At 33.4% G+C, this 13,286-nt stretch overlaps 1 protein-coding gene across 3 annotated transcripts in view; it reads right to left on the bottom strand.

Moving 5' to 3' along the window:
- Window positions 1-13,286, bottom strand: part of VPS13B (vacuolar protein sorting 13 homolog B) — a 1,074,400-nt gene that overhangs the window by 941,972 nt on the left and 119,142 nt on the right. For all 3 annotated transcript variants that reach the window (XM_044668639.1, XM_044668631.1, XM_044668624.1), the window contains exons 12-14: window positions 9,372-9,563; window positions 5,991-6,160; window positions 3,816-4,010 (exon numbers count right to left, since the gene is read on the bottom strand). In XM_044668639.1, coding sequence (XP_044524574.1) covers window positions 3,816-4,010; window positions 5,991-6,160; window positions 9,372-9,563 — 557 coding nt within the window. The remainder of the gene's footprint in view (window positions 1-3,815; window positions 4,011-5,990; window positions 6,161-9,371; window positions 9,564-13,286) is intronic.

Genomic DNA, 13,286 nt, shown 5'->3' with positions numbered 1-13,286 from the left:
AGAGTAATGAATGTTGGAGGGGATGTGGCAAAATTGGGACATTAATGCGTTGCTGGTGGAGCTGTGAACTGATCCAGCCATTCTGGCTGGCAATTTGGAATCATGCTCAAAGGGCTATAAAAGAATGCCTGCCCTTTGATCCAGCCATACCATTGTTGGGTTTGTACCCCAAAGAGATCATAGATAAACAGACTTATACGAAAATATTCATAGCTGCGCTTTTTGTGGTGGCAACAAACTGGAAAAGGAGGGGATGTCCTTCAATTGGGGAATGGCTGAACAAACTGTGGTATATGCGGGTGATGGAATACTATTGTGCTAAAAGGAATAATAAACCGGAGAAGTTCCAGGCGAACTGGAGAGACCTCCGGGAACTGATGCAGAGCGAAAGGAGCAGAGCCAGAAGAACTCTATACACAGAGACTGACATTCTGTGGCAAAATCGAATGTAATGGACCTCTATACCAGCAGCAATACATTGACCCAGGACAATTCTGAGGGATTTATGGTAAAGATGCTACCCACATTCAGAGGAAGGACTGCAGGAGAGGAAACATATAAGAAAAGCAACTGCTTGAACGCATGGGTCGGGGTGGACATGACTGGGGATGTGGACTCGAAACTACCACACCAATGCAACCACCAACAATTTGGAAATAGGTCTTGATCAAGGACACATGATAAAACCAGTGGAAATGTGCGTCGGCCATGGTTGGGAGGATTGCGGGGGGTGAAGGTGAAAGTAGGAGCATGAATCATGTAACCTTGTTAAAAATGATTATTAATAAATGTTTAAATTAAAAAAAAACTGCTGGGAAAATTAGAAAACAGTGGGTAGAAGCTAGGTAGAGATCAATATCTAATACCATATATCAAGATAAAGTAAAAATGGACATATGATTTGGATATAATGAGTGATACCATAACTAAATTGGGGGAACACAGAATAGTTTACCAGACCAATCTTTGGAGAAGGGAAGATTTTATGACCAAACAAGAGACAGAGAGTATTATAAGATATAAAATGAATAATTTTATTACATTAAATTAAAAAGCCTTTGTAAAAGCAAAATTAATTTAACCAAAATTAGAAGGGAAACAACAAGCTAGGAAAAAAATGCGCTCTGATAAAGGTCTAATTTCTAGAATGGATAAAGAACTAAGTCATATTCATACAAATACAAGCTATTCCCCAATTTACAAGTGGTCAAAGGATATGAACAAGCAATTTTGAGATGAAGAAATCAAAGCCATCAATAATCATGAAAAAATGTTCTAAATTATTCATGATTAGACAAATGCAAATTAAAACAATGCTGAGGTACCACCTCACACCTATCAGACTTGGCAATATGGCAGTAAAGGAATGTGATAAATGTTGGGGGGATGTGGCAAAATTGGAACACTAATGCTTATTGATACAGTAATGAACTGATCCAACTATTCTGGAGGGCAGTCTGGAATTATATCCGAAGAGCTTAAAAACTATGCATGCCCTTTGATCTAGTAATACCACTCCTGGGTCTATATCCCAAAAAGATAATAAAAAAGGGGAAAGGACCTACTTGTACAAAATCATTTATACCAGCTCTTTTTTGTAGTGGCAAAGAATTGGCAACTATGGGGATATCCATCAATCGGGGAATGGTTGAACAAACTGTGGTACATGTTGGTAATAAAATACTTTTGATCTATAAGAAATGATAAGAAGATGATTTCAGAAAAAGCTGGAAAGACACATGGGAACTGATGAATAGCAAAATAAGCAAAATTAGGAGAACATTGTACATATTAACAGCAATATCAGACAATGATTATCTGTGAAAACTTGGCTACTCTCAGCAATGCAATGAACTGGAACAATCTCTGAAAGACTTATGATGGGGAAATCTATCCACCTCCAAAGAAAGAGCTATAGGAGTCATCTTTCACATCAGTTTATTTTTTGTTTTATTTTGGAGTTCTGGTTATGTACAACTTCATTCTTACAACAATAATGAATATGGAAGTGTGTTTTACATGACAACAAAAAAATTTTAAATAAAAAAAAAGACATTCTGATAATTACTAGTTGGTAGTAGTAATTAATAAACAACTTGGACTCTTACAGGCTGACTTACTGATAATTTCATAACCAATTAATTGGCCTTTGTTTAGTCCTTGCTCTGTGCTAGACACTAGACCCTGAGAACACAAAAACCAAGATCTAAGAAGTGTGTATGTTCTCCTAATTCCAAATCCATTGTTCTGTTCATTCTGGTCTTTGTTGAAAGCTTTAGTGGAACAGAGGCAATGTCCCATCTATACTTGGTTAACTTCCCAGGACCTCTCACTGAGCTCTACACACAAAGGCAGGAATTTAAGAATGTTTAAAAAAATTTAATATGACCAAGAGAAGCTAGGTAGCTCAGTGGACTAAGAGCAGGCTCAAAGGAAGTGAAGTCCTTGGATTCAAATCTAGTCTTAGATACTTATTAGCCGTGTGACCATGGGCAAGACACTTAACCTCCATAGCCTAGGCCTTATCACTCTTCTGCCTTGGAAATAAGAAATGTTATTCCTTCCAAGACAGAAGGTAAGGGCTTAAAAATAAAATAAATAAATGAGAGCATGGTCTCAATGATTTTGATCATGATCAAATTTGAAGTTCAATCAAAATTGAATTTTATCATGATCAAACAGAATAATAACTTCAAAGTGCTTAGCATAATGTCTAGCACAAAGTACTATATAAATGTTAGCTCTTACTGTTATAATTACTGAAAATGAATGATGAGTATCCTTATGGGTATAGAAAAGCAGAGTGCCTACATGCAAATAAACAAATTTTCAATTATATCCACCAGAAAGGGAGGATGAGGATAATGGCAATTACAACAATAATAAAATATTTACTAACATTTATAGTTTTAAAGTTTGCAAAGCACTTCACAAATATCTCATTTTATCCTCGCAAAAGAGGTGGGTAGTTGTTAATCATTAGCATTAGAACACTTTTTTCAGGGTCGAGTAGGGGGACCTTAGAGCAGTTTACCCCATCCTAACTGCACACTGCACAGTTCAGACTTTGTAAAATAATAGATTCTCCTCTGTAGAGTCTGTAAACTGTGTCACTGTAACATCATTCATTAATATATAGCAGGGGAGATAAAGTAAAAAATAACATATATTGGCTTATTTTCACAGCACTAATTTATAAATTTTTTAAAAGTTTAAAGCTACAATACATATAAGTGCACCAATAAAGACAAGTGATCTACTTGTGTAGTCTCCTAATCTCTCAGTAATTTACCTGAAGTTTAGAGTTTCCAAGTAGTTAGTTTTTCTTCAATTTACTGTTTGTTTTTACAGTTTCCTCTTTACATAAACCTGGTATTTCCTTAGGTATAATACACTGTCTCTGCTTAGACTATACATCTGTGTTTGTTTAGCAAATAGATTCAAGTGTTGAGCAATAAATGTATCTTTTTATGCACCTGCCCTGGGATTGATTACTTGTAATATAAAAAGATCAGAACAGGGAGGAGATTGGCCAACAGTGACCACCCCCAATAATACTTCCTTTACAACCTGACTTAAAAGGATTAGAGAAAGATTATCCCTTTGCCTTAAGAAATTACCATCCATTAAATAAGTGGAAACAGAGTTGAAAAGTAAAATCAACTGGCCCTCAAATAAAAAGTCTGAGCTTTGAGGTATATTTTTTCAATGAAAGCGTTCACAAAAATATATTATATAGTCTATATTAAAGGGCTACTTTGAATTTATTATGAATAGTGTTTCCATAGAATATTAAAATAGTTCACATTTCTTACCTTAAGGTAGCAGTGGGCATAGCAGTTATGTAGCAGGTTGTCAGAAGGCTGGCTAAGGCTACTGACTGCGTGTACCAACTGTTCAGCATACATAGGCACAGAATGTTCCAAATTAATTTTATCTACAAGTATCTGAATACAAGGCAAAGGCCGTAATGGCTGAAAGTTTGTGGTATTCATGAAGCTACTGGAGTTCTAAAAACAAAAAAAAAGTAAATGAATAATTCAATTTATATTTCAGAACTATAGCATCTAGTCAAACAACAAATTACACACCTGCATTTGTGCCAGGAACTATGCTGAGGATGCAAAAAAATGGCAAAAGACAGTCTGTAACAATCAATGTATCAATGAAAAGTTTTAAATTAATCCAATTTTCAGTAGTATCACATCAATTCAAAATTAAACTGAGGCAATATGGTATAATCAAAAGGGTACTAGATTAAACATCAGATGACTTGGCTTTTAATCTTAGTTTTTCTATTATTTATCAAAAGGCAAGTCACTTAATTGCCCTGAGTCTTGATTTCATCATCTCTAAAATGAAAATAATAACAATTCTATCACTTCCTATAGGGTGCAGAAATTGCTTTATATGTTGTAAGAATACTACATTAGAGACATAACTACAGAAGAAGCATAGTCTTTGGTCTTAAGCACAAAGAGCAAAGAATCAAACTCATTATAATAGGTCCTTCTGAGGATAGCCCAAACCAGATTAAAATGTAATTGGGAGATGTTTAACAAAATAAAAAATATAATATGGCACGGATGGTGTTAATTTGTGGTGTTCTAAGTCAATATGTGTTGGCAGGAATCCATTTCTATTTGAGTTTTTAGCATTATTTTAGAGGATTCCAAATTACCATAAATTGACATCAAGAAGTACAAACTAAGTGTCAATGAGGTCCCTAGAATACATGAGAAATAACTAAGCCAACCTGACTTCAAAGAAATAACTTAATTTTAACCTCCACACAACCCAATTTTCTGCAACAGCTCTAGTTGCCTTCCCTATAGAAGTTTAGGAATATCCATTTCAGAATATGAGCCAGGAAGAAAGCCATGAAAGTGGCAAATGATACCACAACAGCAGCCTCTGGCCAATGAGGATTCACAAAGAATAGCAATTGGAATGCAACCAAATATTAAAGTTATCAGAAATGATGGCAACACTGAAAAGTACTGTAATTATTTAAATACAAAAGAAATCTGATAATTTCATAATGTAATAAACATCGGAGCAAACATTTTAATAAATGTTTCTGTAGATTTGTGAAGACATTGCAAAAGGGATAGTTGTATATTTTCACAGGTACTTATCTCCTTATATCTTCCTGAGCAGCACCAAGAAAGGCAGAGAATATGATAGCCAAAGATTTAACAATAAACTCCTGAAGCTCCAGACTGTTTCTTCCACCTATTATAGGTGCTAAGTGCTTAAAATGACCTTAAAGAGGTCCTACTTAGTAAAGATATATGCACCAACATATCTAAACAGATCAAAAAGAAAAAACTAACAAAGAGAGAAGATCAGTGAGCTGAAGAAGATAAAAGATCTTCACTACCAAAAGAAGGCCTTGGGGAATTTCTGTATTTGATTTAGCTATATTCAAAAACTTTTCCCCTCAGACAAAGATCATGAGTGTGGAACATTCCAGAAGAGTAGGGCTGACATCCTTACCCCTTCTTTGACCTAAAATGGTCTAGTAATGTAGCTCCAGCAACCATTTCTATATGGTTATCTATGACATAAAAACAATTTTTACCTCTTCTCTTTTCCTGATGAAAATGACTAAAAATCTAGCAACTGCTTTGAGGTTGAAAAGTTCACATCCAGATAGCCCTAATCTGCCATTTCAGCTGGTTTACAAGTACACAGAAGAGAGGTGAAGACCCTCTGGAGGCCAATGTTTTTTAAAAGAATTCTAGAAAGCACACAATATATCATTAATACTATGAATGTATTAGTTCAAAATTCCTATCATACTTCTTTGATAATTCTTAGTGTAAAAGATCACTATTTAGTAATGTTTTATTAGCATAACATTTATAAGTATTACATATTAACATATTACACATATTAGTATAACATAAAAACAGTATACATAGTTTAAAATGCTACATGTGAAACATAAAACATATAGAAAAATAAGCTATAAATATTGTCAATACCTTTTCACCCATAATAACAGGAAGCAAATGACCTAATAAGTTGAATTCAGCCATGAAGACTGTAACAGTACATTTAAGAATAGTAACACAAGTGAGTCGAGTAGGAATATACTCCTCCAGAGATGCCACTTCTTCAATGTTTGGTATGGTTCTATTTTCATCCACAACATCTAAAACATAATATAATGAAAATTCAGCAAGAAAAACAAAATAGAAGGTAGAAAATTTTTGTCAATTATGTCATTACAAAAAAGACTAAATTTTTTCTATAACTGTGGTAGAATTTTTTATTATTAAAAAATTATTTTCCTAAAGCTATTTGTGTATGGTATCCATGAAGACCTAAAATTATTTTTTTCTTTTACAAACACAAATTATACAATAAAAACTAGACTGCTTAGATCCAAACTAATTTTCACTGAGCTGAACTCATTCTTTTTGTATTAAGGTTTTACATTCTCATTTTTTTTTACTAACCAGGTTCCTTTCCAGTGACTACGAACAAGACCAAGTCTCCCATATCCTTCAAAAAAAAAAACTTTCACTAAACTCTACCATGTTCCTTCAGCTTTTACCCTTTCTCTGTCAAACTTGAAGAAAAAGTTTCTTCTCCCTTCTGTGTCCAATTTTTTTCCTCTTATTTCTGAATCCGGTATGTTGTGGTTTCTGACCATAATACTCAACTGAAATTGTCTTCTTCAGAGTTTCCAATGATCTCTTAATTTGCAAATCTAATGGATTTTTCCCAAACCTCATCCTTCTTGAGCTCTGCTCAGCACAGAGTACCCTCTCCCCAAGTACTCACTGATCTCTAGGGTTTTGTAATACTACTCTCTCATGGTCCTTCTCCTACCTGTCCAAACTTTCTTTCTGCATCTTTTTTGCTAGATATTCATATATACCTGGTTCCCTTTATCATTTAGATGCATAAAACTCTTTGTGGCGTGACTCCAGCCTAATTTATCAGCTTAAATACACATTATTTCTTTGCATACATTTAGTCTCATCATACAAGTTATGTTGCTTTTCGTCATACTACTATATGCAGTACTGTGAGGCTCAAATGAGATAATGGATATGAAAAATTCTGTAAACCTTAAAGTACAATATACATATAAGTTATTGTTATTGCTATCATTATCATCATCATCATTATTCAGTCCCCAAGTCTCTGTTCAGATGATCATCTCATTCCTTCAGTTTTCTATGGTATTCTTGTTGAGCTAAAGTAATGTTTATAGAGCAATAACACAGAGGTGAGCAAGTAAATGTTTAACTGGACTTGTAAGATAAAAAAATGTAAGCACACATGTTTTTAAATTTAATATGCATTATTAATACTTTTTTGAAAGTGTTTAAATAAGCCTTGATATGTGGTGACTGCCAATTTCTGAAGTACAAATGCTTACACTGAAAATTTAATTGCTCTCACAAGCAAGTTAAGGCTGACTCCAGCACACTCCATTCCTATGTCCCAAATCTATGCTGTCCTTCATGCTTGGAATGCTCTTCCTCCACATCTACATTTCCTGAAAGACCTTGTTTCCTTCCAGATTAAACTCAAGGGGGCAGTTAGGTGGCTTAGTGGATACAGAACCAGGAATGGAGATGGGAGGTTCTGGGTTTAAATAAAATCAAAGTTTAAAAAAAAAAGGTTAAACTCAAGAACTTTATATCTTTTACAAGAGGTATTTTGTGCTTCCCTTCAATTATTTATGTCTCCCTCCAAAAGTTGTTACGGATTTGTGCATGTTTTGTACATAGATATTTACATGTATACTGTCTCCCCTGTTAGAATGTAAATTCCAAGGGACTTTTTCTTTATATTTCCAAGACATATCTGACACACAGAAGATGATTAATAAATGCTTGTCAGTCAGTTAATTGGGAGTTCTTTGTCTAGATTTGGGAACTTTGGGTCAAAATTTATCGAATTTTTAGTTATCATTAAGAATATTTAAGAACAACTCTAATTCTTTTCCATAATGATAGAACCAATTCATTGCTCACCAAGAGTATGTCTTTCTAACACAGAGCTTCTAATACTAACAATTCTCATCTTCTGTCATCTGTGAAAATTATCTGAGTGTTGTTTTCATTCATATTTCTCTCCTTATAGTTACTTGACACAATCTTTTCATATGGGCACCTGCAATTTATTTTCATCTTTTGAGCATTTTGCAAATGACACCTATGTAGCAGCTATGGTCAGTGCCAAAGTAGCAGTTAGCTCACAACTCGGCCAACATCCAGATCAGAAATACGAAATGGAAGCTTTTGTGGTAGAAGAAAGAATCAGAGTAGGAAATTATTGGGGAATATGGTAGATATGGTTGTGAAGAAGACCCTTGACTGACCATTATGGGAAAAGTGAGATGTGACCTATCTTCCTGCCTCCTAACTGATTAAAATCTCTTAGTTTGAAGTCACAGTGACCAAATTTGGAGATCACTGAACTGGAGACAAACCATAATAATATTGAAGGAGATCCAGGATATGTACAAATAAATATGCAGTAATTATTTTAGGGAAGACATACAATGAAGGGAATCAAAAAAGGCAACAGAGGAAGTGGCACTTTAGCTGAAACTTAAAGGAAGCTAGAGGTTCCAAGAGACAGAGATAAGAAGCAAATTTTAAGAATGGTGGAGATGGAATCAGCATGTGTGGAGGTGAAAACTGGAATCACTAATGAGAAAAGGCATATTTTATTGTTTTGGGTGATGCTATGCATATCTATTCCCAATAGAATTAATATATCACCATGCAAGAATAAATATTAAGTTTATCCTACCCACATGTTACATTATACTGAAATTGACCAATAATCCACAATTTTATACTTAGTAGGTTAATGTAAATAGTCACTTTAACAAGACCATGAGGTTCAAAGTAATAGTTGTTTTGCCTTATCTCTTATTAGGAATATATCAAATATTAATTATCTTTCATCAGATAAAGCCTATTAGAATAAAACATTAAACTTCTTAAAACTTATTAGTTCCCTACATTATAAATTCATAGCCCTAAGAATCTTGCAGAAAATTTTCATTGGCTACATAGACACAGAAGGACTATAAAGTAATGAGAATAGTTTTCACTTCTATGACTTAAATAATATGGCCATTTTTTTTTTCAGGATTGGACAACATGGAATTTTCCACACTGTTTTATTTACTATACTAATTGTCTTGATTTAAACATTTGCCCCACACCTATAAACTAAAAGCAAATAATACTTCTAGGAATAAAGAGCATCCCACATTTTAAAATTCACAACATATGAATAAAATATCTGAGGAAAAGTAATGGAAAATGAGGGAAAATAAAAACAATTCTAATTTAACTAGCTAGTGAATGAATATTAAGTCAACAACTTACCTGGTTTTATCTTACTATAAGGTTCATATTCATGTTCCAAGGCACAAACAATCATTTTTAAAATCCTATGTATTGCGCTGCTATCCAAACGAAGATCAAGAGGGCCTACAACAAGACTTTTGGTGGACATCTCCTGAACATTCCCCAAATCTTCACTTTTTGTTGAAGGAAGGTCTTGTTGATTTCCAGATGCTAGTTAAATACAAAGATATATTTCATAATTAACATAAATATTAATTCATATTATTATGTACAAACTTTCAAAATATTCTTAGTTCTCATTATCAAAGGTCTATTCAAACATCATTTAGAAACAAAGGAATTAGACAAAGTACTATTTTCAAAATCAGTTCATTATCTCCTTAGCTGATAAATCTAATGTCATATTTCAATCTTTATTTTTATCAAGTAAGTTCACTGTTATGAATGGCACCAAACTAACATCTCCAAAAACTAAAGATCTTCCAAATTAACTACAAAAATAAGGATATGGAAATGAAGCTTCCTCACATTAAATTTTCCAGTATTATTTTAAAACTATTAATTCTAGTAAATTCAAGCTCTCCATCTGTACACCAAGACCTGTATAGAAATACAATTACCCAATTTCAAACCAAAGAAATGAAGTAAAACTTCATCCTCATTTCCATGTATTCAATAACAACAAAAGCAACTACAGACATATTTGATACACATACATTTAACTGGATCAATCACTAAAATAAAAATAGGAAGATTGGTATCTTCAAACTATAAGTCAATGACTGCCTTCGATTCTTTGCAAAACTCTATATTAACGAGATTGTCAATGTTAAGTAAATATTAATTAAGCACCAATTATATGCTAGGCATGGTGCTAGGCACTAAAGATACAAATAAAAATTACAATTTAATGGGGAAAGACAAACACAAAAAGCTGAAAATGAGGAGAAGGATGGGAGGAGAAAGAGGAGAAGGTACCGATGTACAAATATGGAAAAAGTCAAAGAAGGAAAAATGTCTCAACTGAGCTCTCCCTTTAAATGGAAGTTTAAATTTCAAGTTCTCATCCTCTAATCAGAGGCAAAAATAGTCATCAATTGAATTACCAAGGCTGGTGAGATCTTACTGAGATAATAAGAGATCATCTATAAACAAGAAAATTTAAAAAGTAAAGCCATGATCACTAATAGCATTGTTTCAGATTAAATTCATTTCCTTTTTTGAAAGACATATTTGACTGGTAGATCAGATAAATTCTATATTCTACCCAGATTTCAGCAAAGAATTAGATTCAAGTTTCTTATAAGGTTCTTGAACAAAAGGTGAGAAAAAAGATTAAAATTACCAAAGACCTCAGGAAGAAGAAAACTAAGACCTTAAAGAGAAGCAGATAAATCAATAAGGAAAACATTAAGAGTAGGAGATATGACCTCCAAATCGAATAAAAAAAAGTTAGGGCATCTATGAATAAATACTGCAAAACAAAAGAAAATGCTACAATACTTCAAGAGTCAAAGGAATTTGAGGAGTACATGTAACCACAAGATGCTATTCCTGAGTGATTTAAAAGAGAAATGAGAATTATGAGAGTAGAATTTATAGTCAGCAGAGCAAAATCAAGGGGCAGATTAGGAAAAATGTAATGTCAAGTTCCACCCCCCCCCCAAAAAAAGAGAGAATAATAGCATGGGAATGCAAAAGTGAAAAACAATATAGAAGAAGCAAAATATAATATTAAAAGAAAAAAATGTTCACTATGTAAGCAAAACATACTGCTCTCAAAGACAGGATTCAGAGAAACAACTTTAAGATCATAAATATTCCAAAACACCATGCTAAGAGAAAAAAATCTGAACACCATAAAGCACAAAACACAAGAGAACTGCCCAGAATTTTTTCTAATTAATAGAGTTTATTTACTATCTCATCCTCTCCCTGCATCACAGAAGGCATCATCCAGGAGACAAAAACTTAGATATAAATTATATCTTTCATGATGCCATTTTTCAATCCTCTAGAGGTAACATTCACAAGTTATTCTTCAAGTATTAAATCTGTAGTTGTGTATAATGTTCTCTTGGTTCTACTTGCTTTATTCTCCCATGGAGTTCTTTCCAAGATATTTAAAAAATTAACCTGTTCATCATTTCTTATGGTTCATAAGTATTTCATTAGTCATTCACCAACTGATGGGCATCCCCTTAATTTCCAGTCCTCTGCCACCACAGAGAGCTGCTATATATTTTTTGGAATATATGGGTTCTTTTCCTTCTGTAAAATTTTATAATTCTCTTAGTGTAATTCCAAATTGCTCACTAAAATGGTTGGAACAGTTCATAGCTCTACCAATCATGTCTTAATGTCCCTATTTTTCCATATATCCTCCAACATTTTTCATATTACCTTTATGTCATTTCAGTCAATATGATGGGCATGAGATCTCAGAATTGTTTTGATTTGCATTTCTCTAATCAGAAGTGATTTAAAGCATTTTTTCATATACCTTATATACAATAAGGCTTTGATTTCTTCATCCAAAAATGGTCTGTTCATATTTTTTGCCCTTTTATCAAAACTGGAGGATGGCTCTTGTCCCCAGAACTTTTAAACACAAAAAACTAAATTCCAAATAAAAGAATCCATTGATTGCATGAAGAAAAAAAAAAAAGCCTAAGGCCACAAACTCCAACACTCAAAAGTGATTAAACTTAACAATTGAATTCAGAAACAATAAGTTTTGCAAGCAATCAGGAAAAAGACCTTCAAATACAAAGGAAAAGAAATTAAATTAACAAATTTGCAGATGACAATAATTTACTAGATTAGCTAATTCAATAGATGATTGAGAAAGATTGAAATATATCTCAATAGACTAGAATATAGGAACTGAATATAATAAGATAGTTAATCTAGTAACAATTATTTATCAAACACAAAGTCTAATTTTCTATTAAGAAAGTAAGATGAATGTAAAGTCTTATATTTGGGTTCAGAAGCATTAGTTTCACAAAAACAAGATAGGCAAGATTAAAAATAGTTTACGTGAACCTTAAATATAAGTGAAGAAATGTAATAAAGTAGTCAAGGAAGCTAATAAAATATTAAGCTTCATTAAGTAAGTTGTGATGCCAAGGACTAAAGAGGTGATATTACAACTAAATTTTGCTCTAATTACACTAATCTGAGTACAGTACTCAGTTATGGATAGAACATTTTAGAAAATGGAAAGTATCCAGAACATGAAAATTGAGATTGTGAGGTGACTCAATGTAATGTAATATTGAAATGAATTAAAGAACAGGCAAAAACTTAGTTTAGAAAAAATTTGGGGAAGAGGGCAAGATAGCCTAAGTATTTGAAGTGCTATCACAAAGAAAAGGGATTAGGCTTGTTCTTCTTGACACCAGAGGGCAGAACTAAGAGTAACTGGTTGAAGATGCATGGAGCAAATGTAATGTAGAGATAAGGAAACACTTTCTATCAATAATAACTGCCATAAAATGGAACTAGTGCTTTGGGCAAATAATAGATTTCCCCTTAACTGTATTTTTATATTCATTTTTTAATTTCCAGTTCCAAATTCTCTCATTCTCTTCAATCCCTTCCCCAAGCACTGAAAAAGCAAGCAATGTTATAAACATTATAGATGTGTGAACTCATGTAGAACACATTTCCCTTATTAGCCATGTTGCAACAAGAGGGAAAAAAGGCAAGAAAAATTAAAAAAAATATATTTCAATCTGCACTCAATAGTTCAGGGGCAGCTGGGTAGCTCAGTGGGTTGAGGGTCAGGCCTAGAGACGGGAGGTCCTAGGTTCAAATCCGGCCTCAGACACTTCCCAGCTGTATGACCCTGGGCAAGTCACTTGATCCCCATTGCCCACCCTTACCACTCTTCTGCCTTGGAGCCAATACACAACAGTTAAGGGTTTA

Source organism: Gracilinanus agilis, chromosome 1 (assembly GCF_016433145.1).
Source record: "Gracilinanus agilis isolate LMUSP501 chromosome 1, AgileGrace, whole genome shotgun sequence".
Classification (NCBI taxonomy): domain Eukaryota; kingdom Metazoa; phylum Chordata; class Mammalia; order Didelphimorphia; family Didelphidae; genus Gracilinanus; species Gracilinanus agilis.
This window is presented reverse-complemented; position numbering and strand designations above follow the sequence as displayed.